This window comes from Malurus melanocephalus, unplaced genomic scaffold (assembly GCF_030028575.1).
Source record: "Malurus melanocephalus ecotype Western Australia unplaced genomic scaffold, MMel_1.1 scaffold_90, whole genome shotgun sequence".
NCBI classification, from domain to species: Eukaryota; Metazoa; Chordata; class Aves; order Passeriformes; family Maluridae; genus Malurus; species Malurus melanocephalus.
Window position 1 is genome coordinate 2,108,242 of NW_026623322.1, and position 23,698 is coordinate 2,131,939.

At 37.5% G+C, this 23,698-nt stretch overlaps 1 protein-coding gene across 3 annotated transcripts in view; it reads right to left on the bottom strand.

Annotated features, from left to right (window-relative positions):
* Window positions 1-23,698, bottom strand: part of TEX10 (testis expressed 10) — a 56,016-nt gene that overhangs the window by 8,593 nt on the left and 23,725 nt on the right. For all 3 annotated transcript variants that reach the window (XM_057368343.1, XM_057368344.1, XM_057368342.1), the window contains exons 11-12: window positions 9,720-9,808; window positions 8,428-8,561 (exon numbers count right to left, since the gene is read on the bottom strand). In XM_057368343.1, the coding sequence (XP_057224326.1) occupies window positions 8,428-8,561; window positions 9,720-9,808 (223 nt within the window). The remainder of the gene's footprint in view (window positions 1-8,427; window positions 8,562-9,719; window positions 9,809-23,698) is intronic.

The window sequence follows — 23,698 nt, forward strand, 5'->3', positions numbered from 1 at the left end:
TAAATTAAATCCTGCTTGAAATGGCTTTCATACCAAATGCCTGTTATAAAAAGTGAAACTGAAACGTTTTTAGACATGGAAATGAAAGGAAAAGAAAACTTAATTATCACATGAAAATTAGTATTTTCCCTGACAATTTATTTTCCTTAGGCAAGGTTTTGCATGATGTTTAATTTCCATAATAAAATGTCACAGCTGATTCATTATATTACATTTGATTAGCATTTATCACATTTTTGGCACATTCATAGATTGATTGTGGACCAAAGCCAGAGTGGTTTTGTTTCAGAGCAATCCTGAAGTGAATGGACTGAGAACAGGCATTTTTGATCAGGGAGGGGTGGGTTATTTCTTTTTGAGACAAGTATTTTATAGCAGGTTTGGCKTAGGCTTAGACATTTTGTTGGGKTTTTTTTCTTTTTAATTTAGTTTGAATGTTCACTTGAATAAATTAACCTAAAGAAAAACATTCTCATAAACACAGGGATTATCTGATAGCATTATGCAGTAAATACTACAGGGTCTGTAATCCACTGGCGGGTTTTCAAACCAAACCCTAATAGCAGATAAGYCCAACTACCCAGCACTCTCACCAGCCACACAACTCCAAGAGCAGCTTCCCTATTAATGCTTTGGGAAGTCATTGCTGCAGGGGCCTCCTTGCCTGAAAACATACACTGAAACACACTGAAAACATATTGAAACAGCAGCCAGCTAAAACAGGGGAGGAAAATACCCGACAACAACAAAAAGAAATCCACAAAACAACAAACCAAAAAAAACCCCCAAACAAACAAATAAACAAACAAGGCTGGGAAGATGCCCCAGGAGCACAGCCTGACCCAGTTTTTTTTGAGATCCTGATACCATGGAGTATTTAACTAGCTAAGTTAAAAAAGTTTTTTTTGTCACTGACAACCACCCTGAGTGACAATCCAATTCCAAACAGACTTTTCACAGTTGTAACGTAGAATCAGAGGAATTCACCAGTTTCATGTTGTTCTTCTGTAAGATGCTCTCATCTCCACAAGACAGAGTTGGGATGAGCCAAGGAAGCCCAGCCTCAGTGTGAGCCCCCATGGCTACAGGAACAAGCACACCTGATGAACCGACACTAATGTTTTGTTCATTATTGAACTGTTCCCAGTCCCTCAAAGCTTCCTGTAACACAACAGAATCCTGATTCAAAGTCTCAAGGAAACTGCTCATCAGCAACTGTCCAGAGAAAATCTGCGTATTATTTCAAGCTTAATCATGCTGCAAAGCACTCTTTTTTCAAAGAAAAATACTCACCTTCCTCTGAAGACACACACAGAGAGGAACCCAAGCAAACAGGAAAGATGATGGATCAAGGATTTTAGTGAGCCACTGCATGGAATCAGACCAAAGGCAGTTCAGACTCCCTAAGCAGTGATTTTATTTTTAAAGAAAGTTAGCACACACCACATACTGTAACCTAAGGTGAACTTTAAAATATATTTTTCAAATCACATCAACATGCACCCCAAACACAGGTAACTAAAATGTAACAGGCTGTTCTGCAGTGAATTCCCCAGCCCTTGTGAAATGCCTGTTTGGAGCAGGACTGTATCCAGTGTAACATGTTAGTGTGGAGCGTAGAAAACGAGAAGTTTTCAGGTGATGGGGCAGGCAATGAAGCTTGGCGTCTGAAGCTTGGCCAGCTCCCCCAAAGCACCCTCGCTTATCAGACACTGTACTCCCCTGACAGGTGCTGCTTCTCTTTCTGAAATAAATTGATTTGACAGGGCAATATTAACAGTGCCCTGAGTTGTTGAGAAAGCTGCGTACAACAAGAGATCTTTGTTCATCTGCCTTGGGTAAGCTCACAGGGGCGGATGTGAAAGGTATTCCTGATTCACTGACTCCAGAAAAAAAACCCTGAAAAAACTCCCCCATAAAAACTCCGCATGAAACCCCTACACATTCACAATAAAACAAAACAAAACCAAAGTTAAAAAAAAGAAACAGCCAAAGAGGAGGAACAGAAGAACTTACACAGGGGAGCAACAGGGGGAAAACCCCACACTATTGAGCTAATTTTACATTCAGAGTAGCAAAATGGGAATGCAGAAACTAATTTAAGATGCTTAAGAATATATATGGTGTCCCACATATTTCCCAAGACTTAGGAGTATGACACACAGTTCATGTCCTAGTCAGAAACAGGTGCAGCACACAAACTGACCTTGCAACCGCTAACTGTGGTGTTTACCTGTCTGCAGGCTGCTTTGCTCTGGCATAGGGTCTGACATTAAATCTATATTTGAGAAACAATTAAAGTGAAGTTATCTTTATTTGCCACTGTGCACAAATACCTGAATGGAAAACACCACAGCTCACCTCCTGTGCAATGTGATCACGTGTGCAAGTCTGTAGTCATGAGCAAGATTTGGTGCCACCAGGAAAGAACTAGGGGCTGGAGATAATCCCACTAAGTGAGGGGCATTTCTGGAAATACTGTTATCAGCAAAACCAGGTTTTATGCTCTGCAGCTCATGTGCTATCCAGGAGTAGACAAAGCCAAACTTGAAAAAATCACAGGTCTCGCTCTCTTCTCAGAGCTGTCTTAGTAACAAAATTCAAAAAAAGGACATCACAAAACATCTTTTGTTTCATCCTCTTGCAGCCAAAATACCATAATATGCCCTTCTTTCACAGCTCTGCAGCTTCCTCACAGCTATAAAKTATCACAAGAGCCAACTGCTCCTCCTCTGGATGCCTCCTCACCAGACTACATGCAGGACAGTCAAAGGAACATCTGATGTTGAAATCTCCAAATTCACCTGCCTGTCTCYTCTTCAAACAAAAGGGCTTGAAAACACAGAGAACCCTACACTTAGCTCTCATCCCTCAAAGCCTGTCTTTTTGAACAAATTTAGGTTAGGTATCACAAGCCAGGATTTGATATAAAGCACAATACACAGCACCTGTGGAGTTGTAAATTCATGCTAATTATGTGCAGTAAAACATGAGCTCCCAGCTCCAAGGTCTTATAGGATATGCTGGAAGTATATGATGCAAGTACAATGGAGCACTGGCCTCCACCTAGRTTTTCTGTAAGTTTGCATTTTACTCTTTGGTGGAGACTAGTTTTGTTTTGTGTTTAAGTTTTATGTCTTATGGCAACTATGAAAGAAACATTTGAAAAAAGAGCTTTATCAATTTTAGGAGGCATTGCTTTYATTTAAATTCCCTCTGTTTCTCTGGACTTTGCATTACCTTCCAAGAAAAAAATTATTTTTACCTCTAAACATTAAAGCTGGGATAGGATTTAGCTTTACAAAATATTAACTGGCTTATACAGAATTTTTGTCTTTCTTAAAGAAGATTAAAATTGTACCATATTCCTTGTTTAGAAGGAATTTTATTTCAAAGGAAGTTTATTTACCCTCAGCTGCCTTTTATCCCCAGTATAACTCTTTAACCTGTAAACCTCAATAAAGAACAAGTTGAAATCTTTCAGGAACTTTAATTAAAAATCTACATTGTAAAAATTTTTTGTGCTTTAAGTATTAATCTCTGCTTCAAGTTAAACTACAGCACTACAACACCACCAGTTCCTTCTCAAGACAAACATCCTCACAGAGCTTTTAATTTACATGCATTGACTTTCTACCCTTATTGATTTGCTGTGATTTTTCATAGCATATTGTGCASATCCAGCTTTCCTAACTGTATTTCATGTATAAGACTTAACAGTTTTTGACACAGATTAGTGTATTACACTACAGGCATCCCAACATTTTTAATTCAAATTTGCTTTTAAAAGCAGCTGACCTTCCCCAGTGTTTGTTCTTAAACATTTGGTTGAATATTTTATTTCTTTGAGTCAGCTCTGTGCTTGATACAGCTCTGGAATCTCRACTTCAAGCAAACCATCAAATTATCATTTGCTTTCCCCCTCTGAAATGTTCAACCATCACAAACATCAAATATTACAACAGAAATTACCATGTATACACGGTTACCTTGTTAAACTCTTCATTTCTGTGGGCACTTTTTCATTTGATCCTGGCAGAGCAATTCAATTACAGKGGAGTGAACAATATCACTGACAAACACTATGGGCACAGTTAAAATGAGCCAAGGCTGAAGCCTCTTCCCTTGGGCTGCAACCATTTATTCTGGAGTCCCATTTATTTCAGCTACAGGGGGGTGATTTTAAATAATTGGCTTTAACAAGACAGAACTAATTTAAGCAGAAGTTCCTCCAGAAAAGGAATCAAAGTTCCCACATTTAATGTATCTTTTAGACAAATCACGAAGACTAACCTTTACAGCTATGCAAAACAGTACTTAAAAGATGCTTTTCTAAACCATTGTCCTTAACTGAAAACCACCATTGTTTAAAAGCTTCCAGAAAAAAAAAATGACATGGTTTCAGATTTCTGTGATTCCAATTACCACTCCCCAGACAAAAAAAAAAATACAAACAGTATCCATCTCAAAACAGATTTTGKTATAAACCACTTAAAAGCATCAGTTCCTATGTTAGCGTTACCACAGGCTACCAGATGCCCTGGCTATAATAACACTCCAGAAGTCCAAACTGATGTTTAAAAATGTCTCAAGTTTTTTTTTTTTTTTTTTCCTTTCCAGAACCTGCCCTTTTTTCCAGAGGCACGCCATTTTTTCTCCCACATCTCTGGCATGTGTATGTTATACATTAAATTCCCTGTAACAGCTCTTTACCCTTAGAAACACACATCACCCCTTGCACAGCTAGAAACAGGGAGCTGGGACTGCCTTCCCCTGCACTTGGAAATAAAGCTGAGCAGTGAGCAGTAAGGCCAGGAAGCTGTGGCCTCCTGCAGATTGAATTCACACTGGGACCCTTCAGTCCCACAACCCTGGCTGCTCCTGCCTCACAATCCCTGACACCCCACGGGCTGAGCTACAGCCTTGATGCTCCTGCAGGCTGGATGCTGAACAGTTATGAATTACCCTGTGCTAATCTAGAGGGTTTTTCTCTTCCATCTGCTTATTTTCATAAAACTTATGGGGAATGAGTATTTGCCACTTTATTCTTTTCAGCAGAGAGCTAAAAATTAACAATGGTTTATGCAAAACTAGAGGTGGAAGAGATGAAAGAAGACGATGGAAAGACTAACATGAATCTGATCACTAGTCTCATTTATTGAGAGGAAACCAGGCYATCAAATCCTAATTCCATCAGAGTTCCTTATTTATTTTCATCTACATTAAAATACTTTTCCATTGAGAGGAAATCCTGAATTACAACTACAYAATGAGAACACTTAAATAATTCTCAACACAGAGCAGAGGCCTGGAAGCTGCCTGGTCTGCAGCCAATGAGCACTGTTCTCATTTAGCAGGTATTTTAAATTACTACAAACATTTTGCTTAACATTACAGCATTACTAYAAACTTCTTATCCAGCAAGGGGACAGATGAAATACTAGCATTCAGAAGCTGTGCACTCTACCCAGCCCCACCAAAAGCATGACTAATTCAAGCTAGGGTTTATTATTTCCTGTAGCACATCTCTATCTAAATAAAGCAATTTTCTGCCACAGCTAAAAACATTTTGACTCCAAAATTCTATTACACCTCAAACTATGTCCACTTGGATGAAAGCATTCTCTAAACCTACCTTCCTCAAATTCAATGCACACAGAACCATCATATCACACTATCTTTCAAGATACCCTAGAAGACCCTTAAGATTCGCTGGCAGTTTCCTTCTCCCCAGAGCCTGCAGCTCTGGCATTTGCTTTTTATGACGGAGTTTTTTGGGGTTTTGTTGTTGTTGTTGTTTAGGTTTTTATTTCATTTGTGTGCAGATTAGCTTGTGAAAACTGCTTGATCCACAGAAACTATTCCTGTGCAGCTTGTGACAAATCTTGAACTGAGAGGTTTTCCCCAAATCTGGCTTTTTCTTTACCTTTTTTTTCTTCACCTCCTTGGTTTTAGAAATTTCTAGCCTCCAAACTCTAAAGTTTTTATGGTCTACAGTCCCCAGAATATTTTCTTAAYAAATTGAGCATTACACAGAATATTGGTCAACATGTTCAAGGTTGGAAAGTAGTACTCAAACAAGGAAAACATAAAAACTCAGGAAACTTTGAGAACACAATGCTGCATTAGATATTTAACAGAGAAAAAAGCAGTCTAAAAGCTGAAGTGGTAACTTCAACGTGGTTTTGTTTAYGTATCATTTACCATATCTATGGCTACATCTGAATCAAAACCAGACAAGTGAAAAATGAATAGAATTCTGCAACTCCTGAAAGGAAGTGGTTGCCTTRATACCAATGATCATTTCTTATTGTAACATAAACAGATATGCTACAGAGACCATTATTACCAGATCAGAAGCAAGAAGAAAGAATATTTTAATTTTTTTTTCCAGTATGAAAGAAAGTTACTAAAGAGGCTCCCCTACGTTTTGTTTACAAATTCCATGGGAAAAAAAAAATCAGCAAATCTAAAGAGGATTGCAGTACCTGGCAAGCATTTAACAGGAGCAGTCTGACTTTTCAATCAAATGTAAGTGTACCAAACCTACCAAACAAAAGAAAACAAACCCCTACTCATGATGCGAATCTTATTATGTTCTAAAAAGCAAAAATAACGAAGAGATTTGTTGATGGCAAAACAAAAAGACATGCTTTTTTTCACGATTTTACAAAGAATAACAGAATCCCTAAATTTGGAAGAAACACTCTGAGTTCCTCTAATCCAATGCTCCTGCTCACTGACTCCACTCCAGTGGAGTCACCTGGAGCAGGTCACTCTGCAYTGTGTCCAGTCTGGTTTTGAGTACATCCATAGATGGGAACCATCTAAGGATTTTTTTATGCATGGGATTTTGCTCCTATTCCCTCTTTCACAGTCTCCAGAAAAGACTTCAGACTGACACATACATACAGAAATAGTGAAGTGTTCCATAGGATGTCCCAATCATCTTTCATTACTAACCAAGGATATCCAGCTCTTTGCTTAGTGACCACCATCCCTTTCTAACAAACTGCGAGAGCACTTAATATCTTTCCCGAGAAAAGGTACTTATACAAAAAGTGAGTCTCAAGTTTCTGAAAATACTGACTCTCCTTCATGGCACCAAAACACYGAACATTGTGTCAAACTCTCAACCAGGAACCAAAGGCACAAAAAAGGAATCGAACTACTTCACTGTTACCTATGTGAAAATAGCCCTATTTCACAGTCAGTTTTGAAAGACTTATGGAATAGAAGCAAAAAGAGGAAGGAGAAGACACTATAGGTGACATTTTAAGAAACAGGTAAGGTRTACACAAATCCTTTAGACACTGAATGGGATTATGCTAACTTTGAGAAACAAATAATCGCTCTGAAGTATTCACAGAAGAACAGGACATGGAAAGAGAGTATTGTGATCTTTCCATACTGGAAAAAAGTATTTTGGCAAGAAAACACTTCATTACTGTTCAGAAGAGACAGAGCAAAACAAASTAGAAAGTTCAACTGCTCCATAGCCCAAATGACTGAAGGCAGGACACCTAAAAATGTGTCAATCATGAGGCCAAACAGCCTTGCTTAAAATACTGTAACTCATAAAAACACACATTCAGTGTGTGTCTCATACCATTGTTTCAGTACATTATCACTTAAATGCTATGATGCAGAAAGCATGTATTATATTGCTTTCTTGAACGAAAAAAATCATACAACTAATTCTGTTTCACTCTTCTTTCTAAATTTAGCACTAGGATTTCATAAATACTGTCAAATTGGCATGTCATTTAAACAGGATTTCATACCTTCAAGTGGTTTCTAGAGAAGTAAACAATATGAAGAGTTGATACAGAAAGACAACTAAGCCACCTGTTTTTGAATAAAATCTGGTGGCTCAAATCCCTTTAAAACCAACCATAAAAGAAAGTTTTCACTCTTCCAATTTTAAGTGCTCAGTTCACAATGAAGTTTCTAATCCCAGCATATTCTGGTTAACTAATCAGGAATTATTCTAAATAATGATTAATCCCAATTTAATATTGCTTCAAAGTTGAAATTTATTTAATGCAAGTGGTTTTTAATTAAGTGGCACTTCCTCTCCAAGAAAACTCTTTATAATTAGTATTTTTACCATTAATTTGTTTTTGAAAGCCAAAACATATTGCTGGTCCTAACATTATTAGTGCGTAAGAATTTCCACCAAGGTTTCTACCAATTTTTTCCTTGAGTATTGCTTTGCATACTACATGTCCAAACATTCAACTTTTAAAGCAGCTTCCTTCAAAATATATCTKATGGTTATAGAAAAATGTTGGCTGTTCAACAGCATTTATATTTCACATTCTTTTTTTGACTCAAATTGTGACAAGATTTAGGCATCTGTGGAAAAGGGATGGAGAGCACTCAGAGTTTGYATGCTGTCATTTAGAATTAGTGTTGATGTATTACCTCTGTCACAGCCCAGTGGTGTAAAAACTGGTCCAGATCAGTTAGGTAAAGACGGATAGGTGAAAGCTGTGTCTGGCTAATGTGTGGTTTTCCTCTAATGCCCTGGAGACTAGTCAGCTCCTCTCTTGAAAACCCTGGGGAAGAAGAAGAAGTACAACAGTATCACAAAACAAGTCAAACAGTGTTCTACTTCAACAGCATCACTGACAAACACTGTCTTTTACATTATGTCAACATAACTTTTTCTTAATAGCTCTTGCTTGGTATTATAAACTAAGTATATYAAAGTAAAATTTTTGACTTTTGATAGAAAAGAAACTTACTTACAAAAACCAATAATGTGGTATGAAAACAACTTTAATAGGCCTGTGTTGTGCTATTTTCAATATAGGTATCTTAAAAAAATTAATAAAAATGGGTATAATGCAAAATACTTTGTATGTTCTTAATAACTCAATAACCAATAATATAACCTCAGGGTTAAAAAAAAAATAATTTGGCTTATTATTTCTAATATATGATTGTATTAGATATTAGATATTTCAGTAAAACAGGACGACTATACCACAAGTTACTTGAGCTTTGCTTTCATTTTGTCTGCTATCAGTACAGCACTTTTTTTACCGTTTTAGAAACAAAAAGGTAATTTTTGAAAAYAAAAACATTATTAATGACTAAGGTGATAAAGAAAACACGCTATTTTAAACCTCAGCACAACTTAGTGGAAGTTGTTCCTTAGCAATATTACGCTATTTTAACCACTGTAGTAATTTCCCAAAGTTGCATCATCACAGAACACAACTATTTTTATAGCTGAGTGAGAACAGAGTAGCAGAAGTAGAGCAGAGCTGACCTTGGCCAGCTCACTTTAACGTAGTTTGATTACTTTATTCTGATGGAATGTGTTTAATAGCGTAAGCACGTTCACAGGAAATCCCAGAGGCACTCATTTATATTGTTATGAGCCATTAAAAGACATTAACTTCAAGCTAGGAAAAAAAATCTTGTTTATGTCATATGCTGAATTTAGGTTTTCCTCATACTTTCCRAAGAAAGTTGCTAGAATGAAGAAAAAGTATGCAAATATTCAGCCCCAAGGGAAAAGTGTAAAAATAGTGTCAAAAATCAGATCAAAAGAATAAAGGGGATCTCATATCAAAAACATATAACAAGATTAGAATTACTTTCAGGAAGTACTTACTAAACCATTTATTCTAAACTAAATTCAGTAATTGATTATCAAAACAAATTTTATTTTGTTAATTCTGAATTATTACAGACATATGGATTACCTATAAGGGTTGAAAACAAGAAGCTGAAATAGTCCACATCATTCACTGAATTATCCTGCACTTGGCACTTCCAGCCTGCAAAGGATGATCTACACAAAACCAATAGWAGACAGTTTATTAGAAAAACATATAATTAAGAATTCACAATCTACCTGCACAATACAATCAATTAGCAAACCTAAATTGTTACACTTTTAGCATTCCTGTTTCTAACTGCTGTTGTTAGAATAGCATTTTAAATAGCTTCCAAACCAGAACTGGCTCTTTTAAAGACAAGCAATACTGAACTTCGTACCCCTTCATGGGCTTAGGTTGCTAAAATGATTAAATTACTGAGATAGCAAATTTTTCATTAATACCAGTAGAATCCTTAGCATAGTGATGACACATTAAATTGAACCAATTTTATTTCCCTTTTACTTGGTAAAAGTCATTGTATTACAAATGCTGGGCTATATCTTTAATTATTTTAATTATTTTAATTATTTTTAATTATTTTTAATACAGCTCTTTATGTGAACAACAAACCCCATATGAAAGCAGTCTCAGCATCTCTTTCAGAAGTGCCAAAGCTATAAAACACAGCTAAGTTAAAAACTTAGTTGGAGATTTAGAACACAAAAAGGAGCARTATGCAATGAGGAATGAGCAAACCYATCACCAAAGCTGTCTGACACTTCCTTTCTCAAGGGCAAACTGGAACACATAGAGACACCAGTGACCATCTAATGRCAGAGTCTGGCCCATGTGTGAGTGCTGAACCAGGAGGAAGCCAGGAGCTGGGAAAAAAGACATTTCACATGTGCTTTCCTCACAACGCTGAAGCTCAGACCCACGTCACATTATGCAAAAATGCGTATTATTCAAATTGCCTTGTATGCTGCTTTTGGCACAGGCACTGCAGACTATGGATCTTTGCTGTAAGAGATTGCTGCTTTCCACTCTTACAATCTTGTGAAATTTCAGAGTTTCTGAATGCAATTTTCCAAGCCAACTTACTGCCTCAGAACATTTTTTTCCTAATTCTCTCCGCTAACAGCCAAAATGGCTTAGCTCATGGGTAACAAAATYCTGGAAAGCTTCTTATTGCAGGAATTTTTTACAGCTCCATGCTAGTGGAGCAAAAATACCAGATTTGGAATATCGTTGTGCCAGGCATATACATTTTGCCACCTATGAAAATCCATCCATAGTATTTCAGCACCCACAAAAATGACAGCTAGAATATGCACGTGTCTGGAGTTACTCAAAAAGAAAGGAGAAAAATGCTGAAATTTCAGAAATTCTTTAGACTAAAGAAAAAGTTCAGGATTCCATCAGACTATTATGTAGGATAGTTAATTCTACAGAAAAAAAAAAATGACAAGTTATGCAGGAGAGCACAAAGTAAGGCTTTATTAAATAAAGCTCCCACTTCACATTGAATTCTTAATGCCTGGAAGTAGAGATTTGCCATATTTCAGGTGAGGTAGTGCAGGCAGYTCTGCATGGTCCCTCCTGTTTCCTAAGAGGCCTTTGGTCCTGCCTGAGGTGTGGCTCACTACTTCGTTTTCTTAACCCATAGTCTCTCACTCTCTCTCCATTCCCAARGCTGCCACTTGGCTGCCAAGTTCTCCCAAAGCAAACCCCTTGGCTGTGCCCAAGTCTTCTCCCAAGAGAACTGCAAATCTTTTCCATCCTTCCAAGGAGGTCTCAGTCCCATTCATTACAGAATGGAAGAGATTTCCACACATATTCAACTAAATCAGCAAGAGCTGTTGCCACTGCTTCCTTCAGTACAGTGGATATTTACATAGGAATCAGATCCATACACCAGAAGAATGAATGAAGCTCGTGTCCTGCTCAGCACAGCGAAAGAAGCTCCCRGAATCCAGTGCAGAAGGACCACAAGTCTGACTTGAGGTTACTCGTTGTATCAAAATAATCATTAAGGAGCATTGAGAGAGATTCAAGAGAGTTTAGGGATTAYTAGAGACAGAAATTCAAACTGTGATGCAAGCACTGAGCAAAATAGTGGGAATGTAAGAGGCTGGGAGAGATATGACAGATGAGAAGCTGCAAAGGTAATTAGGCAACTGTGAAGATAAATAAATCTTGGGTAGGAAAAGAGAAAGAAGGAACRTGAGCTAAGCCCCAATTCAGGGAGTGGGACTTGCATGACAAGTCTTGTTACAATCTAGTTTAAAGTAATAAAATAGTGGAAAAATTCCATTTCCATATGAAACAGTTAACAGATGCTTWGAATTCCTTACAATAGGACTAGTACATGCAAGAATTTCACATGACCTCCTGAAGAGACTGAACAAAACTGAAGATTCACTGCAGGCTAGCAAGCACAAAATGCAACAGGTTCAGGAAATCCCTGAGCAGTAAAAATAATTCCAAAGCTTATTGCTAAACATCTGGAAATCAAACACTTCATCAGTTTTGTTTTCCCACCCACCTACAAACTCATAAATGTTAAGCAGATTAACAGAATGCCAGGCTAAGGGCCACTCATACAGACATAGGAGGAAGCAGAGAGAATCCCTGCAGTTCTGCCCTGGGAACATGGAGGCAGCATAAGACACAGACCCTTGCCAGCGCTATTAAATGGTTTAATGCTCATCTCTACAAGCAGAACTAAGTGAGTCACACACAAAATCAAGATCCCCAAATTCAGTTGCAGTTTACTTTTTTAGAAAGTGAAAGCTATTACATGCATAGAAGAAGCCTCAATGTTAAAAGAGCATTAAGGTTAAAAATAATCTAACATTAAATTTAGAGAGTGACAGAGAAGGTTGCCTCTGATCTTCAGCTTGGCCTCTCTGTGCATACACCTTAGAGTATGATAACATTATGTGTCATATTTTCCCYTTAAAATATATCTATGCTTCATTCAAATCATGGATGAATGGATCAATCAGGATTATGCCGTGAAGGATAACAGTCTGACCTGTCCCTGCCTTATTTATTGCATCATCTATAACGTGCACAATGTATGAGGCACCAGATAATTAAAAAAGTAGAAGTATTAGCTCACAAATGCAGGTAGGTTATACAAGATGTGACATAAATACTTTCTGAAATCAGAGGATAGTGGTGGTAATCCGAGGATAGTGGTGAAATCGAAGTCAAAGGTAACACATTTCTTCAAGTATCATCAGATTTTGTTTTTTTACTTTTAGGATAGAATAAGCTCACATTATTCAAACTGGAGGCTTCTCTCATCCCTTTTTTTTTTCTGCTTGTTATCCCTAGCCCTGCAACAGCTCAACACTGAGTAAAAGACAAAATTATCATTAACAGCTGTGGAAAGACAGAGCTTCAAGTATTTGTAAGATCAGCACATAGACCCTGCTGATCTCTACTGCTCCACTTGAAYTTACACTAAATTTGACATCAATTGTTTGTTTTCAAGCATCAGAGCCCAAACGTTTCACACTGAATTCCTAAAGTTATCAGGCACTTCTACGTGCTTCAGTCTACACCTTCTCTTTGCCTCAGTTCCTCATCTTTAAACTGGGAAGAACATCACCTTCCTGTCTCCTGCAGCTGTGAAAATCACTTGAGCACAACAAAAAACTTCCGTGGGTRGGGGCAGGGGGAGGGAATCCCTTTGTTTTCCAAGTGTGACATAATACAATAGAGAACACACAGAGCCTTCTACTGAAATAGGGCCCAACTGTAACATTAAGTAAATGCTCCTTCAGTGCCTTTGATGTACTTACTCCATGTAGGATTGAAAAATAACATGAAATCSTGTTATTAAAAGACCACATGAGATTCTCACAGATATAATAAATTAAGACTAAAACCCATGTCTTTGTAATAGTACAAACACAAGTAGAGCAGCATTACAGCACAGAAATTTGTTTCAATACAAGTCTAACCAGCTGTCATCACCTCAATTACCTTAGAACCCCAAGTGCTCTAATGTAGACACTTGCTAAAGCTGCTTAATTTTGAAGTTCACATTAAAGGATATAAAGTAAGATAACACAGAACAAGAGATTCAATTCTAGAACAGAAATTGATGTACTACAAGTTATTTTAAAAATYTTAGTTTAATATATTAAGACTACTACGAATAATTAGGGACTCTCTGGACTTTTAAAATGCATTTTCAAGATGCTTGTAATTACATGTCAGACATTTGACTAAAAAAATTATCTGCTTTATATGTGGAAGAGAGGTAATAAGCATATTATAACTTCCCCTTTTTGAATAAATTATTACTGACAATGGGAACCTGTTATCAAACTGTATATGAGTGAGACCTCTCCAGTCAGCTAGTCCAAACCCACATTAACTATGATGAATTACAAGTTGTAATTTCCATAAGGTCACCTGCTCTCTGTGGGTACCTCTCTTCTGAGGTTTAGAATTGCACCTTTAGTTAACCTCCTCTGTACACCAAATGGTATTAAAAGAAAAGCTGAATCTAATTAACTTAAAAATCACTGCTTCTCTTGTCACTAAAATAACATATATTTCTCAGACACAGCAAGTGTGCAGCACATTCCTTTTGTCGCTTGCTGCAAACTTTTAATTCCAGATGGATGTCACTACTTTAGTTCACACTGTTGTTATTTTCAGGTTGGCTTTAGCACACACACAGCTGCAAAATAAAACAACTGCAGTTTGTGCACAAGTGGTAATTTCTCAACTGCAGACTACTGTCTCTGTGCCTCCTGACCTAAACCAGCTARCAACTGATTCATGGTTCAGGTTTAAGGTGTTGATTTTGGCTTATACAGTCATAAGGAGTCTTTGGATAATTTAGAGGTCTCTAGTAGAAGAACTCTGATGAACCTTGCTGCACTCATTTTAGAAATTATCCTTYCACTTATCCTCCTGTCAGACACACTGCTCAAACTCCAGCTCAGACAGACAGCAATGCACCTGTCATGCACTTGCTAAGCAAGTTTTCCTTAGAATTTGGATTGGGGCTGGGTTTTGGATTCTTTTCCAATAAAATTGAAATGAAGTGTGATTAATTTCAACCCCCTGAGTTCAGTCTTCAAATATTTTTGAAGTAAAACATAAAAAAGCAAATGCAAGATCCACAGCTCTTCTGAGGCATTAATACTACCACTCTTTCATTCATAAATGTGATGGTTATAACACTCCAGAAGTGCAAGGTCAAAGGTTTGTGTTTTCTGTTCAAGGAAAATAAAATCCAATTCCCTCACCTTCCAGGAAAATGCTCCCAGCACCATAATTGGGAATGTCTAGTACAGGGTGTTCCTGAAGCTTTACAGAATTATTTGAACATGGCAAGACAACAGCCTGAGATATACAACTTATACTGTRATACTTGAGCCCATTTTAAATTTATTTTACCCACCGCTGATCATAGATTTAAAGCAAGGCCTCCCACAACTGTCTTTTTAATTCCAGGTTGCAAAATCATTGTAAAAGGACTATCCTCTCTATTTCTTTCACTGATACTTCTGTTCCACACAGAACATTTGAACAGTCATAGGTRCAATCACCAGCTGATTCCCTAATTTCCTGAAAAAAAACCTAACTGCATTCTAGGCCTCCACTCTGTGAAAATCTAATAAAATTTAATAAAATTATTAAATATGTGCCCTCAAAATAGTTCAATGACTAAGTCACTGTGTTAGGAAATAGGAAATCAATCTCCTCTTCAGATGAAGACAGTGAACACAGACTTTCCACAACCTCAGCAAGTGCTTTAAGCACCAAGATACTATTATTAATTTATTATTAAGTTGTCATTCAAACACATCAGATGCAGAAAACTTCCTGAGATTCTATACACCCAGCAGACAACCACTGCACAAGAATGGCAAGCAAGCAGCTACAGGGACTCTGGCCATCTCTGACCACCAGAGAAGAAACTGGGCTGGTTCCCACTCTGAGGGACTCCTCAAGGYAACCTGCTGTAACTTCAATCACAGCACGAAATGTTATGGAACCCAACAAACCAGAAGGGAATTACCAGAATGACACTTGCATTCACCTTGCAGAGGAACTCCAAGTTCCCTTAGCAAGGATGAACTGAACTAGCAACAGGGAACAACCTGATATCTGAGAACTTCCCTGTCACCAACAAGGCTCTGGAGYGACAAATGTGGTGATGTTTTGGAGGTTTTTTAGTTGTTTTTTTGGGGGGTGGTTTTAGTGGTTTTTTTTTGGACATTGATTAGTATGTTTTATTTTTAAAAATAGGTTCCACCTAACTGAGAGGTCTGTAACTTCAGAGCCTGCACTAGGCAAATTAATACACACTGTAACTGTGGATGAAAGGAGCTGACACATGAACATCTATGTCATGCTTGTGAACAGACAAAGATTTTTGCCTTACACATCTCTCAGAAATCTTGTTAATGATGGCTGCACATGAATATAGAAGACCCTCTAATACTCAGGAAAAAAAAAGCCAGATATCTAAGCAGCCCCAGGGTATGAGCAAAGATGCTTATATCAAGAGATAAACTGTTTTAAGGGAAGGAGAYGGTGGGTAGAACTGATCAGCTCATACAGTGGAAGACAGACATCACTGGAGGTTGATGTTCACTGGGCCATGTTGACCATTGAGGAACGACYCAGAGAGAGATGATAAAAGTCCACAAGCATTCACCTTATTTGCTATACAAAAGTACTTAGAATGTACAGCTACCCTGTGTTGTTCAAGGCTACCCTGTGTTGTTTTTTGTTTCTTGACAAAGCAATTCGCTCATTTTATCTACCTAACAGTGAAGATGACACACGAGCACCTCCCACATTCTGTTGTTGTGCAGCTCATCAGGACACAGCTGAGCAGCTCTTTTGGCATATCCAGGAGCTCAGTTAAGGCCTTGGAAATATSACAAGCAAAGTGGTTCTTCCACAGTAGGCAAAACAATCATGCTGCAACCAAGGATCAAAAAGAATTGTCTCCACTGCATGAAACCAGGCTGAGTTCTCTTTCACAACCCAGGGCCACAAATAYGTAGGACAGCACCCCTTTACCACTTCCATCTTCCACTGTGATCAATCAGACATTGTRTTGAGAAAAGAATCTTTATTGATCCACATAGAGGTGAAGATAAAAGGCTTTCTTGTTTCTTTTGGCTTCCTATTTTTATGACCTGTGCTATCTATGACCTCTCAACASAGAAAGCTTAGCATCAGCCCAGAAGTTTTCTATCAACACAGAACTGTTCAGCTACTTATCAGTACATATCAGAAGTGGGAAGCTTCCACAWAGATACTGCAGCATCCTTCCCTTAGCTCTGGAGGACCCACTGAAATCCTTCAACACACTGCTCAGGGGTCACTCTCTGAGCCCAAAAACACTGCTCTGCTGATAAAACCACATTGAGAGAACACTGTGCAGATATGTCTTCTACCCAGCCCTCTCACTAGACTGTTCTGAACCCTTCATGTCTTTACAGACACCCAGCTGTGTAATGATAGCTGCATTGTCTGACTGTCATTAAAAATAGTGCTTACATTTAAAAACCTGTCAAATACAAGGTAATGGATCACTTATGGAATTACCTATGACCATGGAAAGCATCTTAAAATACATCCCAAAAATGCCCATATTCTCATTGTCAGGAACTGTGTGTGTAAACACTACCAAACACACTGAAAGGAGCAAAACCATATGCAAGTATCACACCAGGACTATTGAACCTTTATGGTAGAAAAAGATACATTTTCTCCCAGTGCAGGCATGTACTTGGACTTGTATAAAACATGTTCTTTTAAAACATTAAAAAGCCTGTGCCAATATTTATCTCAGCTTTGGCACAGTTTATTCCTGTTCAGCTTTAATGAAAAATAATTTCTGTCAGATTGAAATGCAACTGCAATAAAGTAGAAACTCATGTCCTGCATCAACGTAATCAAATCAGTTCTGAGTTCCATTGCTAATGAGGATCAGCACTCTCAGTTTTCATATCAGTTCTGAACAAGACAGGAAACTATGACTGTCATGAAATGATGTTGAAATTGCTAAAAAAAAAGAACCAAGAAAAAACCAAAAATTGAATCTTTGAATACTTCTTCAATCGTATAGCCATGCCAACCTTTGGACCAACTTAGATCCAGGTAGCACAGGGCCTGAATATAAGCTCCAAGAGCAAGTGCGGGGTTTTAATCTTTCTTTTCTTCTAACAGGTTACCATGTACAYGCATTGGTTTGTTAGTGTGAGTTTTTTGTTTTAACTTTCATTATCTCTTTTGAAGGATCAAGTTTTTCCATTTAAAAATATGGCAAAATACAACAAGCACCTGAAAGGAATTACCAGGGATTTGAGGAAAAATATGAAGCCTATTTTAAGAAAACAACAATTTAAGCTATGCATTCTTAAAAGTAAGCCTGTCAGCTGCTCATTTGCTCCAGAGTTGCAGAGGTTGTCTGAAGAAAAGCATTGCTTTCACATTATAAATGAGAGCACAAATCAGAAGAAACATTCACTAATGAGCAAACGGCATTTACTGACTGCGGCAATTGTAGCGCAGCAACATAATTCTTTTCCCTTTGATTAGGAACATCACCCTACAACTGACCTGGGGAAAAATTTAGAGGACTATGTCCTTAAACACAAGCTTGGAATTCTCCTTCTTTYAAGTCCCAGACATTTACAAAACAGTAAGCAAGAGAAAGGAAATTTGCTGACCAGATGTGGATGAAGGAATGCACTGTAACCCACTCCAGGGTCTGTCTCTCAAGAACTACAGATCCTTTCTCATCTTGCAGCAAGGAAAACAGATCATTTTTTTACCCTTCATCTTCAGTGGCATCCCAACAGGGAAATGCCAGCATTTTGAAGCACACTCTAATGTTTAGTTCATTCAACAGTGCCTTAAGCATTTTCGTTACCATTTTAATACTTTCCTGCTTTATTTTTGTTTCTAAATTGAGGGGTGTAAACATATAGCCAGAAAAGGCACTTCAGTGAACATTTTTACTGTGTTCTAAGGACCTTACTATTGTTGCATTTTTTTCTAGCAACCCATTCTTAACTACTATACACATATGATTTTTGACTTATTCTCCAAAATGTACTGAGCCGACTTTCCATTATATACCATTTGTAACTAATTAAGAGGGTTTTTTTCTTTGTTTTGTGCTATTTATTTAATATGAGCTTATTTTGGTAAAATTTTCATTTTACTGATGTCTTTTTAAAATAAACATACTTTGCTGGAATATTTTCTACACTTTATTTACATGAGAGTTACTGTATTCAGTTGCTCTATCAATGTTGCTAACCACAAAAATGGGTTCAATATCCTCTCCAAGTTCTCTCCAGGTTGCAAACACTTTGGGGGACTGTGCTATTTTTCTTTTTCTTGACTACAATTACGCATTCAGTAATTCCTTAATCAAGTAGTATAGAGGGTATTCGTTGGTCACATTTTGCATTCTCACTGTGCCTCYTCATACTGAATTGGCAAAGTCTGCAGATAGAATAACCAGGATGGCTAAACAAAGAAAAAGTAGCATTTAATTACAAAGGAAGCATCTATAAGGGACTTTATAAAGAGCCTAAAACTTCTCTGAGTAATATATTTGAAGACACAGAATTTTACACTTTAGAGCAAACAAATGTTAAAATGTCCATTTCTTTTTGGACACCAGATTCCTGAGGATAGCAGGACCAATAGTGCCTGGATGCTTGATGAGAGGCCAGCTGAGCTCCCTCATTATTGTCTGAGAAGCAGCCGAATATTTCCAAGGCACTACCTCTTAAGAGAAGAGTCCATTTACAGTTACATCAAGCAGAATGCAAGTTACCCCCAGGGTTATCTCAAACCTGTGAAAACTTGGAACTCCCACACAATTTTATGCCAGACAGCATTCAGCTTTTATTTATATGGTCCTCGCCCTTCCTCCTTTTCTACAGCAACAGAAACAACTCTTGGCAAGACCCCAGCAGGGAAAGAGTCCCACAAGAATAAGAAATGGCTGTTTGAAGCCATTGGAGATCTCATTTATGGATCTCTACTTCAAGAGAGAATGCCATAAATTAACTCCCATTGTTTTTTATCTAGACAGTGAAATATTATCTGTCCAACTCTCTATTACACTGAAATAATTTCCAGACACACTRTTCCAATGGATAAAAAGTTGTAAAACAACCATAACTATTATGCATAAATAAGGCACATAAATAAATTGCAGTTTCCTYATTTGTACTTCAAGGAATGAGAGGAGAGCAAATTTTAACCATAAAGTCAGCAATCTAACTTTCTGATTTATACACTCGATCACAATCCCATTATCTGCATTTCTTAATCCACAATTCACAGAAYAGAATACGTAACAGTAAATATTCAGATTATATATTAATCATCTCAAACACAGCACCATATAAAAAAGGGAAGGAAAAGAGAGGGATCTGTTTGCATGCATATCTGATYCTCAATCACCACAAAGTCACTGAGYAGCAACCAAAAACATTGAGCCTGACAAATGGGTTTCTTTGCAACTGTAATTGTACAGAGTTTGGTATGTAAAAAGCAGACCACCATTGTGTCAGGCAAGTAAGGTAATCTACTTTATACAAGAAAGTATGCTTAAAACATTTAATACATTTCCATATTTGACAAAAACTTTTGCCTCATCTTCTAAAAATTGCTCAAAAAATAAGCATATGTCTCATTAGTCCTTTAAAACCATTCTGCATTCTGAAGTAGCCTTTCTACCCTATTAATGCAGGAATTAGGCGTAGAGACATCAGATCAAAATTTTTTCCAGCTCTACCTCCAATACTGCTAAAGTTTATTACCTTAGTCCCAATCATACCATCAGTGTTTTGTACATTTTTTAAMTTCCCGGAGAGAACTGTCTACCTGTCCGTACCCACAGCCACAAGAGATTACCATAACTCTGCTGTCAAGGTGAAACAAAGACTGGAATTTGAAGTCAAAGGTCCACTCATGCCATATATTATATATTGCAAAGCAACACTTAAACCATTCACCTTTAACTAGCAGAGAACTATTGTTTGATTATTTAACAGTTATTCCAATGAATCATGAACAAAAAAAATACTAAAGTTAATTCTTCTGGAAATGTTGAACACTGGATTAAGATGAATTGCCTATCTCCAAATATTAAAGCAGTACCACCTAAAGGCCACAAAAAAATCCATCCAATAGATCTGCTGCAAAAAAATTTTCTAAAATACTACCCAGACTTTCAATTTTTCTCCATAAATATAAACTCATCAAAGGCTTAAATCAGAGACGAACTCTGAGAACTCAWCTCCTGTCAAGAAACTGCTCTCTCTCATTTCTCAGGCAGAAGTGACAAACTGTTCACTCACGTTGCTCCATACCTTTCCTTCTCTGCTTGTGCATGACTTGTACCCTAAAACTCTGGCACACTTCCATCTCTCAGAATTCCACCTGCCTGGATTTATTGAAGCTACTTACACCTCAGGTCCCATACAATAGGAACAAGACAGTCATCTGAGGATGAGAGCAGGGAAATTAAGTCACTACAACACCTTGTCATCCTCAGTTTCACCTGAAACTCACCAGCTGTAGCTATCCCAGTGACCCCAACACCAGCAATATCTGTTCAATGGCACAGAGACCATGATCAATTCATGTAAATCTGCCCATGTTTATACCAGCATCTAAAATGGGATGACTGCATTTCAGCTTTCTGTTCAGAACAACTCCACCAGTTGATAAAGCTTCAGCAAATGTGGACCAAAAGCACTACAGAAACCATTCTAATAATTTAACAGTATAGGTAACTAATCTACCAGGGGCTCAGAAACCTTCCCATTATATATGGAAATACTGTCAACATCATCTTCATTCTCAGCATACAAAGTTCACCTAATGGGCTCCTACAGATGACCTGGGTATTCAGTTCATCATTGCAAAAACAAAAAGTGACACTACTGAATATTTTCAAAGTTCACTTCTAAAAAACAAAAACAAGTCTGAAAGGTAGCACACTATAACTATAACTTAATGTTATCACCTGATATCATCACAGGGCTTTGCTTTGAGCCATCTGCATAGACACATATACTATTACTTTAATGGTTTGCACAACACACAAAAAAAGCTACAAGTTCCTTGAGTTTCTAACGATTATTCAGGGAATAACTGCAAGTTTTATTATCATCCATAGGTACTCTCAGTGAATCCACCTTAAGGTAGCTGCTCCCTGACAAATACACACGGCTCAGTGCAATCACTTTTGGATATAAAACCAGGCATCCTCTGCCAGTAAAATAGTGCAGGAATAAAGGCTGGTAAAGAAATTAAGAAAAGTACCAAACCCTCTAATGCTCCTGAATGTAATATATTTAAAGCTTGATGGATAAGCAGGGTCCATAGAAGAGAAATTCAGGGAGTCTTTCCGTCACTACAGATACGGGGAACGTATCAGAAGAGAAACAGCACCATCTACTGACAGCTGCGGTGAATTCAGTACTCGTGAATGACGATTACGATGGATTTGGGACGGTTTCTCAATGCAACAGTCAAAATCTAAAAGTACAGAAAATGTCCTACAAACCGAGCTGTGGCATACAAATGTAGAATTATGTATGTTTTTTTATAGTCCCATCCATTTGACAAACTTGAAAGTTTAACTCTGAGCATCACAAGAGATGTAAATGATGATCAGGAGTTACCCAGTCCCTTTACTTCCTACAAGGTTTTATTTACCCTCTGCCATCTATGTCCAAGATGATTGTCTGATATTAAGTTATTTCCAGTGAAGTACATTAGTACCTCCTTCATACTCAGCCTATTTCCAGCATGCTTCTCTGCTTTCATAAAATTTYACTAGCATGCAGAACACTCTCTTGACATTTCAGGTCTGTATTTCTCATCCTGGTAAAACTTGAATCCTCCTATTCAACAGCCTTTTATGCAACTGGCTCCAACTCTTTCCCAGCTTTTTGTGMCTAAAATGCCAAATTGTCAGTCATTCCCCATTATCACAATTAAGAGACTATAGTTCGTCGCTCTTCTTGAAACTCATTCCCAGTTTGTCCATGTCATTATCTAAAAACAAGCCACAAAACTGGATACAATAGTTCAGCTTGGCCTTTCTGAYAAAAGAGAAAATTGGTCCATTTATCCTCTGTGCAGTAACAGGTTATGAAGCTCATAAAGCCCAGCTAACGTTCATAACTAGAAAACCTATTACTGTTTCCTAGACGGTACAACTTATTTTCCAAATAAAAAGAAATAYCAGTCTTCTGGTCTTGCAAAGTTAGTACTTACTATCACTGATCTCCTTATTTTTGAATGTTTAAGTAGACAAAGCAACTGGACACCCCTCTGAACAGCAACAAACATTTCTATCATCTTGGTTCTTTAATTCTTTAAGGCTCCTTAGATGAAGCTTTTAGGATAAAATATTTACAGTCATGATGATTAAACAAAAAAGTCTTCCACCAAGTAATTTTCACCTATGCCAAAGCTACAAGCCATGTCATCTATAAGCACTTGAAAACCTGTACAAGTTTTTAACTTGGATATATAGGTAAGAATGTATTTTCAACGGTCTTGCATTCACTTTGTTTAGGAAAGAGTCATTTTAATATTTCCAAAAGACCTGTATTATTTTCAGGTGTGCTTCTAAAGGAAATGAATCAAGTTTGTGTTCCTAACACTGGCCCCGCTCAATGAAGTGAGAACAACCTTATCAAATAAAATAAYGCTCAAACAAGAACAATCTCTCTTTTTCAAGTTTCATCAAAACTTATAGGCTTCCAGAAAGGAGGACTGTCAGGGATTATCAGTATAAGAAACTGCCCCATTTTAAGTACATCAGCACATTTTTCTTTCATTTAATGATTCCGATGGACTTCTTGGGTTTATTAGCTACATCTTGGAATCCAACTTAAGTTTCAAACACGTTCTAAATGCCATAAATTAAAATCRAAATACTTTCTTTGCACCTCTGAAAATAAAGAATTTACTCCTCCTCCTCTGTTGTCACAATGTAACCTACTTTTGGTAAGAACACTGCCCTCTGTCTACCCCTTGCAGAT